General features: G+C 53.2%; 1 protein-coding gene across 20 annotated transcripts in view; it reads left to right on the forward strand.

Moving 5' to 3' along the window:
* PLEKHA7 (pleckstrin homology domain containing A7) overlaps positions 1-10,094 on the forward strand; it is a gene marked incomplete at its 5' end in the record, with an annotated part of 204,167 nt that extends 194,073 nt beyond the window's left edge. For 10 of the 20 annotated variants that reach the window (XM_081062112.1, XM_081062126.1, XM_081062125.1 and 7 more), the window contains 5 exons: positions 1,651-1,809; positions 3,965-4,098; positions 4,824-4,966; positions 6,558-6,668; positions 8,633-10,094. In XM_081062112.1, the coding sequence (XP_080918238.1) occupies positions 1,651-1,809; positions 3,965-4,098; positions 4,824-4,966; positions 6,558-6,658 (537 nt within the window). In that variant the 3' untranslated portion in view covers positions 6,659-6,668; positions 8,633-10,094. Of the gene's footprint in view, positions 1-1,650; positions 1,810-3,964; positions 4,099-4,823; positions 4,967-6,557; positions 6,724-8,632 lie in introns of those variants that run through there. The other 10 variants (XM_081062127.1, XM_081062115.1, XM_081062122.1 and 7 more) reach the window with 7 other exon arrangements.
* Between the last annotated feature and the right edge of the window lie 229 nt (positions 10,095-10,323).

The raw sequence follows: 10,323 nt of genomic DNA on the forward strand, positions 1-10,323 counted from the left end.
ACTTGAACAGATAGCAAGATATATTCTGTATCCAGAGGTCCTCTCTGCAGCTATTATCTCAGACACCAAAGGGGTAAGACCCAGGACACTCATATCCTGAAAAGCTGCAAAGCCGGTAATTTCTAAACTTTATAAGCAAATGTCATGTGGGCTAACACTGACCTTTTACAACCTGATGTCTCAAATGTAGAAAGATTATCTAAAAACCGTAACTTGAATACCTTGTAATTTTTCTCTTAAAACAAGACTTGTGTAAGTCTCTGTATTGACGCCAATAAACATGTTGCTTAATGATAATGGATTGGCGTGGTTCTTCCCCAGGATATACCGTAGAATCTAGTGAATTTTTTCTGTTTGTGGAAACAATCAGGCTGGGTTTAAATGAGGATTTGTCTCTATCCAGGACACTTGTGAGCATGTAAGAAAATGTGCTTTTTCCTTTGTGAATCATTAAATTAATTTTTCATCCTTGAAATGTCAACTGCCTAATCCTTTCCTACTGTGATTGGAAACAATCACCTAAGAGCGATTATATTGATTTGGATTCTGTATGGAGAGCTTGTGCATGAATGGGTGAAATGTGCCAGTAGGGCTATGGGTTAGGAGCTTTGGGGGGACTTGAGGGGTCATCAAAGACAATTGTGACCGCGTGGGGCTCTGTGAGGTGGGTAGGATGGGAGGGAGGAGGTGACATGGAATGAAGAAGCATCTACTTGGCTTCTGCTCAAGAGATGAGAGGCTTGGAGCTTGTGCCCTCCTTTCAAAACCTGCTCGGTGTCAAAGGCCTCTGGACCACGGGCGATTAGGAAGGCTGCCGCGGAGACTCACAGTGGTGCTTGGATCTTAAATGGCTGGTTAGAGGTTCCCTCTGTGAGGAGACATTTGAAATGTTGATAGTAGCAAACAGCCTGAGAAACACGGGATCTGATTTGGCATTTCAAGTATGCATTGTTTTCTTTCTAACTTAAAGAAAACATCTGCCCCAAATAGATGCCATGATGCACAGCAGTTTATCAGCGTCAAGCTGCTGCTTCTTAGACCTCCCCAGCCCCACTGTGGGTGCAAGACCCCCACCTCTATCCTGTTGGGAGTACCCATGAGAGAGGCTCTTGGCCATTTCACTTGCTTACCAGGGCCTCTAAGCACTTGTTTCTTCCATTATTTCTGAGCTGAGACATGTGGCTCCTGAACCAGAAAGCCTTCCATCACTGGGGCAGCAGAAGGGGCAAAGCCCTCCCCTGGAGCTCTGTGCCAGGTTCTGTTTTAGGGTCACCCTCTTGGACCTGGGAGCCTCCTGTATCCCTGGGGACCATTGTGAGTCTAAAGTCGTAGGTCTTCGACCTGTGCCCTTGAGGGACCCAGATCAGAGAGAAATCAGTCTGGAATCAGGCCACATAAAAGGGGCAGAGGCCTCATCCTCCGTTACACAGAGAGTTACAGCGTATAGCAGGGATTAGACGTGTCATAAAATTTGTCTTATTTTAGAGAGCAGGAAGTTAAGGTCCACGGTCACACAGCTTTTCTCTGGTGGGTCACAGGCCCATCTTCCCAAGGACCCCAGGGCCTGTAAGACCCATCCGACAGGTGACCGATGTGGCGCCTGTAGCAGTCAGGAAATGACTACATTTAACCCTCTTGTTCTGTTGCCAGTGGAAGCGTGAGCAGGACTTTGACCTGCAGTTGCTGGACCGGGCCATTCAAGGGGAAAGAAAGGACAAGGAGGAAAATGGCTGGTTGAAAGTGCAGGCCATTCCTGTCACTGAGGTGGACCTGGAGCCACAGGATTATGACTTGGACATCAGCAGAGAGGTGAGGCCCGGCCTGCAGGCTCCCAGCCTGACCCGCCTCCAGTGGCCTGGGGGGTGTCATCCTGCATGGGGACAAGGCTCAGCTTCAATGTGGCCCGGGAGATAGGACAGATAGCAGCTCGAGGCAATCGCAGCCCAGTGTTTTGATGCAAGTTGAAATCCATATTCCTCTGTAACTTTGGACAAGTCACGTGCCTTCTCTGTACCTCGGTTTTCTTGACAGGAAAGTGGGTTGTGATGAGGATTCACCAACTTAGTGTGTTGCCGGGGTGATGAGCAGTGATCAGAAGGCCAGGAGCACTGGGCCTGGCACATAGTAGGCACGTGATGAGGTAGTTAGTGTTCGGAAATGTTCCCTGGGAAACCCGGGGTTGGCCTTGCAACAGTTGGGCTGACTTGGGCAATCAGAGTGAGGGAAAAGCGGGGTGCAGGTTTGAACATCACGGGAAATTTCCAGCCAAGGCCGAGGCTGGGAGAGCCGCATAGTTCTGGGCTGTATTCTTTTGGTGCCCTCTGGTGGCTCAAATGAACCATTACTGGCAGGCCCAGGAAAGCAAGGAACGCTGGGTCTTTACCAATCAGGAATGTCTCTACTCAGGGGAAGAGAAAGGTAACCAGTGTCTTCAAGACATAGGTTGGTATCCTGTGGCCTATACTGTGACATTTGTAAGCTCAGTAGGGCAGAGTCTAAAGGCTGTTTGGTTCACTTTTGTCCCCCTAGCACCGGGCCTGCACATAACAGGTGTTCTGTAAATATTTACTGAATGACGACTCTATTGAATGAAATATACAGTGGACTTCAGATATTCCAAAAACATTTATATGAGGATTTGCCTGCCCTGAACTGCGTGACAGGAAGTGCTCTCACCACATGAAGGATAGATTAGCAGTGTGGGGGCAAATCGACACCTATGACAGTGAGTTCAGGGGTCATCTGGGGCTCCAGGGGTTAATGAGTTCCATGCCCTCAGACCTTTCGCTTTGGCACCTCTGGAACAGCCAAAGGTCTGCGCTTTCTCAGATTCACAAAAGAAGCTTCTACACGCTGCCTTGGCAATGAAAGTGCGTTCTGTAGTGTCCTAATTGGCCTGCCAGCCAGAGGAAAAAGTCTTTCCTTATCTTTAACCTAAATCCCTCCTGCTACAATGTAATCTACTTCCTTCCTCTGGATCTGCCCTCATTGGAAACAACAGAGAAGAGCTTATTTCTTGCCATCTTACACCAGGTTTAAATTTAAGTCCAGATTTGTCCAGGGATTGGATTTAGCTTCTTTTTAGAAGCTTCAACCAACCCCATTTTAATGTGCTGTTGTAGTTCAAGGAGAAGAAAAATTCCCTGGGCTGTGCAAACAATGCCTTTAGCATTCTTAGCCCAAGCGAGGCTTCACCAAGCTGGGTTTGCTACTCGGTTCATGTGAGAGACTGGCAGGGAGGATTTGGAGCCATTTTCCTCCAGAAAGCAATATGTCAGCTTGGCTGCTTCCTGTCTAAATGGGAGGAGCTTTTGTAGGGACAGAAAGCTCTGTCGCTTCCTTACATGCAACCACCCAGCCATCCAGTCAGCCTTCCCTCCATCCACACACCTACTCACTCACCCGTTTTACCTACCCACCCACCCACCCATCCAAGGAGTATTTGCTGAAGGGCTACTAAGTGACAGGTCCTTGCACAGACAGTGGACAAACAGAAAACAGGAGGGAATGACGGGCAGGTGGGGAATTCAGTCAGGGAAGGTTTCTGGAGGTGGTCAGAATGGAGCCAGGGAAGAGCGTCGCAGGCAGGGGAGCGAACAGGAGCAGAGGCCACACGCAGGGTCAGCGTGGCTGCAGAGGCTGGCGGGGCAGATCTGCAGAGGCAGATCCCACTGAGCGTGGCATGAAGGATGATCATTTCTAGCTTGAGGGCTTCTGGTCCAGTTGTTTTGCCCCCCACCCCTTCCCTCTCCTTGGCCTGTAGGAAGTTGTCTGGTCTAGTGGAAAGAACACAAGCGATGGAATCAAGTCCCCACTCCACAGTGGGCAGTCGTTGTGATCTTAGCGTGTCATTTAACCTCTGTGAGCAACGTGTGCTTCCTCAGGGTGGGGGACAGGGTGGGGGAGCAGGTCCCAAACCCAACCCTCTGAGCCTCCCTCCATCACCTCCTGGTCCTCTCCTCAGCTGTCCAAACCAGAGAAGGTCTGCATCCCTGAGCGTTACGTGGAGCTGGACCCTGAAGAGCCACCAAGCCTGGAGGAGCTGCAGGCGCGGTATCGCAAAGCGGAGAAGATTCGCAACATCCTTGCCCGGTCCAGGTCTGCACTCACGCTGCCCCAGTCCCGACAGCCTGTGAGGCCCGACCCGGGGGGTCTCAGTTGAGTGTGCCCTGGGCTAAGCTGGCGAGGGTGTGTGTTTTGCCAGGCCTCCTCCTTGCAAGGGGCAGGCTGGCGTGCAGCACGTCACCAGCAGATTAGCGAGCAAGCGTGTCTCGGTTATGTGGGAATTGCTGAAACGCACATGGCAGGGTCCCGTGTCCCATGACCCTGGCACGGTGGGGGGTGGAGTCAAGGATGGCAGTGAAGTGAGCACAGTTGGGGTTCCCAGCGTTAGGGCCCATGTTGCTTCAGACCCAGAGACCAGAGCCAGGGACCCCAGCCTTGTCCTGAGGTGCCATGGGCCTTGCCCATGTGTCTGGAGGTCCATGACAGGGCCCTGAGAAGTAGCTTTCCTGTCCCCTCAGCCTCCGTAGCTTCAGAAACGTAAAGCTGGTGTTTGAGGGCCTCCCTGTCAGAGCTAATTAGACATTTTGCATCTGGAGTTAACAGGAGTCCAGAGCTGGAACTCTTATCCCCCCGACAAGGAGGAACAAAGCTGGGATTATTTGGGGAGGAGCACCTACACCTTTGTCTAGAGAGAAAGTGCACCGTTTTAGCTGAGAGCCCCTAAAAGGATGAGATGCTCCAAGGCAGGGGGACACCCCTCTCCTGAGGTGGGTCGGGGGTGGTGGGGACCCACAGCCTGCTCTCTGGCCCTCCTGCAGCATGTGCAACCTGCAGCCGACCTCAGGCCAGGACCGGAACAGCATGGCCGACCTGGACTCGCAGCTGCAGGAGCAGGAGCGCATCATCAACATCTCCTACGCACTGGCCTCCGAGGCCTCCCAGCGCAGCAAGCAGGTGGCAGGTGAGGCCATGAAAGCCAGCCTCCAAGGCCTGCTCACTGCCCCTTGGGGCTCAGGGTCCAGCAAGGCCTGTCAGGGAGTCTGTGCAAAACCGGGTGTCAGGCTTGGTAGTTGAGGGCCCATGGTGTGTTCTCTTGCCCCACGCACACCACAGGGCTCGGAAGGTGGGGTGGGGCAGGCCAGGCAGTGGGGGACCTGCAGCTCAGGAGTGTCAGAGCAAGGAGGCCTGGGAGAGGGGGTCTCTGGCTCATTCTGAAACCTGGGAATGATGCTGCCGTTCCGCTTTCTCTGAGATTGTGTGGGTTAACAACAGGTTTTTCAGGCCTTTCAGCCACGGGGTGAAGTCTATGGTTTGGTTAGTGTTGGATGGCTTGCTGGGGCAAGGCAGAATGGGGCCCTCCAGTCCTCCCTGGGACCCCTGCTTTTGTCCCCAAATCAAAACCACCATTCACCTTAGTGTGACCTGTGCCAGAAAATAGGACTTGGAAAGTGGGACTTTGCTGGCCAGTGGGGAAAAAAGACCGTGGGATGAGAGGGTGTGTGTGCGTGCGTGCGTGCGTGCGTGCGTGTGTGTGTGCGCGCGCCTGAGCCTGCAAATACTTGTGCATGTAAAAGGCTTTCTCTCTCATCCAGGAAAGAGACTCCTGGCTCCTCCCTCAACCCACCTCTGCCCTTCCCGTGTGTGCCCTCAGTTTACCTGGCACTGTTTCTCCCCAAATGCAAAGGCCATTGTCTGGCTAGGTGGTGTCCTTGGCAGGTGTGCTCTAGGCCTTCCGGAGAAGGGATGGTCATGGAGTCTGACGGGGTGTCACAGTCGCCACCAGTCTTTCAGCCCTGGCCAAAGGGTCTAGAAGTGACCAAATGTGCAAGGCTGTGCGGTGACTGGCCCTGGGGAGTCTGGTTTGGGGAGTAGAGCTTTAATGGGGCCTCAAGAAGTCATGAGAGTGACCAGGGACAAGGGGAGTGGCCGAGATCTCAGCAGAAGCCTGTTCTCTGTCCCCATGCCCCGCCATGCACGGAGTCCCTGAAATCCTACTGTCCTGACTCCCTGTGAGGACGTGCTGAGTGGGCTGCGAGATGGTCAGTGTGGCTTTCTCTGGCCGGGGAGACAGTACATGGCTCACCCAGAACCTTCCTCCTAATGATCTCCGGGCTCCCTGTGGCCCACCTCAGCAATTCTGAGCTCCTCCCCACGTCAAGGGATCTAGTGGGGTTACCCCCCACACACCCTAGTACCCTTCTGTCCAGCCTGTGTTGCTCTGTCCATGGGGACCTACTGTCCTCAGCTTCCTTAGCACCAGCAGGCTCCAAACCTAATACCCGCTCAGTGAGCAGGGTTTCCCTCACCGCCCACGGAGTGGCCCCCTTTGCTGCAGCCTTTCCTCCTTCTTGTTCCCTCTCCCCATCCCAGAGACACAGCTGGGATCTGCACATCAATCTCAGCCAGGACCCACAGATGTGCCCCCCAAGCCCAGGCCATTAATGGTGGGCAGTGGGGCCCATGCCACCCAAGCCCTGCTAAGTGGGGTGTCTGATGCTATGAGAACAGACGAAGAGCCTAACACACCGCTTAATTCCTGTGTGTCCGTCTAGCGCAGCAGCTGGCCCTCCTCCCGCCTAAAGCCCCCCTGTCCTCCAGGAGCGTGCCACCTTACCCCCCCTTAAGCAACGGACTCCACTACACCTTTGTCTAACACCTTCCAAGTAAGAGCCTCTGCCTGGCGTGCCCCTCCTCTAGTGTTGAGCATGCCCCCTCTTCTCCCTCCTCTGCTGAGACGAATGCAGTGCCACCTGCTGACGCTTCCCTCCACTGGCAAAGCGGCCGCTGGGGAGACCACCCTGGACTGGTAGGCATGTGGGGGATTGATGTGTTTTAGGAACTCACCCTCAGTGGCTCCAGTACCATAGAGACTGTAAGATCCAAGCCCCCTGCCTCTTGGAAGTCTCAAGAGCTGAACTGCACCCCTGCCCACCTGCTCTCCTTCCCACAGGCGCGAGAATACGCCAAGGGATCAGTGCAGGCCAGCCTGCCAGCCGGGGGCATCAGAAAGGAACAGTTAGATCCTGGCCGTTCAAGGTTCTGGCCAAAGAAAGCAAAGAACCGAAGACTGGAAAAAGTCCAGTGTACAGATGATGACACGGGGGCCCGGGGAAGGGATGGGGCCTCACTGCAGGTCGCACAGACTTGGTGCCCGAGCCAGGACTAGGACGGCCTTTCAGTCACGTGAGCACCTTAGGATGGAGAGGAATGGAAGCTTCAGGGGGAGGCCACCCAGGGCAATGTGAAATTGGCCCTCAGCCATTCAGAAGGTTCCAGCACAACCCCTCTCAGTCTTCCTCACGTGAGTGTTTCATGATGAGACATAGTGTGGGATTAAGGAAGGAGCACTGGACCAGGAGTCGGGAGCACTGGACCCAGCGTCTGGTCCAGTCCTGTGGTGAGGTCTCAGCCTGGGCCCCTTGCTTCGGAGCCCAGTCGCCGTAACCTGGACAAGGAGGGGTCCGATCAGAAGTCTCAGCTGCGCTTGCTCTGACCTCCCAGCTCGCCATCGTGTTGTAGGGTTCCCCCTCTCTCTATACACTTAGGGTTACTGTTGTTGAGTACCCACCGTGTGCCAGGCGTTGTGCTAAGCATCTGCTTTGGTCCACACAACCTCCGTAGGAAGATACTCACGCGCATTTTCCAGATGAGGAATCGAAGCTCAGACCTTGAGGGATTTGCCCAAGCCGAGGCAGCTGTAAGTGTCAGAGCCAGGCTTTGAACCTCACCCCCACCTGTGGACTCATCTGGGCCACCCCCCAGGAGCTCCAGCTGGTCTGACAAGGGAGTGAAGTGAGGGAAGTGAGGGACAGACCATGTGAGCCTAGGGGGCAGGGGCATGGTTCTCGGCATGTGTCCGCCAGCCTGGGCACAGCCCAGCCTGGGGCAGAGTCAGCAGGCCTGCCAGCCTGAGGGCGGAAGGAAGAGGTCGGCCTGCTTGGGCCAGGCTCTCGGGAGGTGTGGGACAGAGAGCCTGTGATGGAAGAACCACAGGAAGTCCTCCAGCTGGATCCTTTGTCAGGGCCGCAGGGACCTGCTGGTGCCGTGGTGCGGTGTGGAGTTTCTCCTGGAGACCTGAGGGTAGTGACACTGTCCAAATCACAGAGGGCCAAGGGAGAGGCTCTCTTCCTCCCAGCTTTCGGTGGCCCCGTGGCTGTGAAATAGGCCTTTCATGCTCTTTTCAGAGCACATCCACGTATTCTTTTACCCTCAAAGAATCCTCACGAGGAACATTTTTTTAGATTAAAAAATAAGGCTCATGGAGGCACAGAGTGTTACCTCAACTCATTCAGGAAGGGTAAGGGCAAGGCCAGAACTGGATCCCAGAGTCTTCTTTCCTGAGGCCGTTTACTCTATCAGAGCAGGAGCCCAATTTAGGGGCCAGCATGTGTCTGGCAAACTTCCTAGAAGTGGTCGGGGTGGAGGGAGGGTGGGGCCAAGCACCTGTGAATCCTGGAAGCCGAGGGTCCCCCAGCGGTGGCCACATTGCCCCAGCCCTCTGCTCTGCTGCTCTCTGTCTGTCAGCCTTCCATGCCCTGTCACGTGTGTGCCGACATGCCCACCGCCTGCTCCCCAGATGTGGGCAGGGTCCTGCCAGTTTCTCATTGTCTCCTGTGCTTTTTGCCAGCTCAGGCGGTGACTGACCCGTGATCCAGCATGCGGAGGAGAAGTCTAGAGCCAGGGGTCCAGTGGAACCAGCTTCCCCTGAGGAGACAGACTTTCCTTCCCAGAATGAAATCCCTTCCAGCTGAGTAGGAGTTCTGTCTGGAGGAATGAGTAGCCCATCACCTGCAAGTGTCCGTCACAGGGCCAGGGCCTCATCCCGACCCCTGGACTTGTGTTGTTGGTTCAGACTTCTTTTTACATATGACAAACGCACTTTTGATACGCACTAAAATACTGACACTGTATTTTAGAATCAGAATATATTTTATAATGTTCACCTCAAGGGCTGAGTGGCTGGAAAGATGAGGATGCAGGATTTTGGAGCTGCACATACAGATCCAGGTACCACTGGGTGGGAGGTGTGGGTGGGGGGAGAAGGACAGGGCAAGCAGAGGCCAGTCCAACATCCGATGAACTCAGGTGAAGGCTGGATGTGAGAACGTGCTTCCAGAGGATTCCAGCATTAGGCTTGTTGGTGTGCAGTCTGGAGGAAGAGGGGCCCTTTGGCTTCAGAGAGCAGCCATCCCTGACCTGGCCTGATGACCAGCTCTGGAGTGTGAAATTCCACCGGGATGGCTCGTGGACCCCAAGTCTGTGCCTTGACCCTTGGGTTTGATTTCGGGGCAAAAGTGAGTTCAAGAGCTTTGGCTCTCAACCTACCCATGAGGGTCTCTCAGCAAAGGGCTCTTCTCAGAAAGAAAAAAGCAGTTTGCTTCGATTTAAAAACTACACTTTGAAATACGAAAAGGTGAGAGGAAGCACCTCTTATTGTATCATAAGCAATAAACTCCACACTGGGTGGCATCTACCTAAAACCGCAAGACTTCACACGAGGCTCTGACTGATAGACATCCTGGGACGTTTGCTGCCTGCCCCTGGAGAATCTAAGTCACCTTCCCCAGGACTTGGCCTCGTGGCAGGACGGCTGGCAATGTGCCCCCACCACCCCTGTTGACCAGCAGCCAGCAAGGCATGATGGCAGGACTTGGGTTTGACTTCCAGCCCCAAATGAGGAGGGGGTTGCTGAGCCAGGCGCTGTGTTTGTGGCCCTTTATTTAAGTCATGAGCTCATGATATTCTGCGTACAGAAAATGATGTTTAAAGGAAAAAAAAATCTCCATTGGGTGGAGCCACACTTTAAATGAAAATTTGTCTTTGACTATGGTCAGAAAAAATCTTGAATATATTTAGAAGTTGCTGTCTATTTTTAACTAACTCCATATGCTGCCAGTATCGACTTCATGACATTTGCCAAAATAAGATTTTATTTTTGCCTTTATAAGATTTTGTTGGAAAAATGAAATGAATATTTTGCAAGAAAAAGTTAATTTAAATAAAATTGTAATGGTTTGCAAAAAAAAAAAAAAAGTGATGTACAGATTAAAATATTAACCTGATAATGCTTCCTGCCTCTTGCTGGCTCTATCTCACGAGTGGCCTGTGTTTGTTTGTTTGGTTTTTTTCTCCATTTCTTTGAAAAATTCCCACTGTCAGCTCTTGATCCTGCTTGTGTTCACCTATGAAAAGTTTCTCCTGATGACAGTTCCGTGACACTTGATTGACTTCAGAGCCCTAGGGGAAGAAGCCCGTCTCCTGGGCCTAGGCAGCTGCTCAGGCTAGGCCCTGCCCCCACCTCCCCACCCTTGTGGAGGA

Source organism: Rhinolophus hipposideros, assembly GCF_964194185.1.
Source record: "Rhinolophus hipposideros genome assembly, chromosome: 10".
In the NCBI taxonomy this organism is placed as follows: domain Eukaryota; kingdom Metazoa; phylum Chordata; class Mammalia; order Chiroptera; family Rhinolophidae; genus Rhinolophus; species Rhinolophus hipposideros.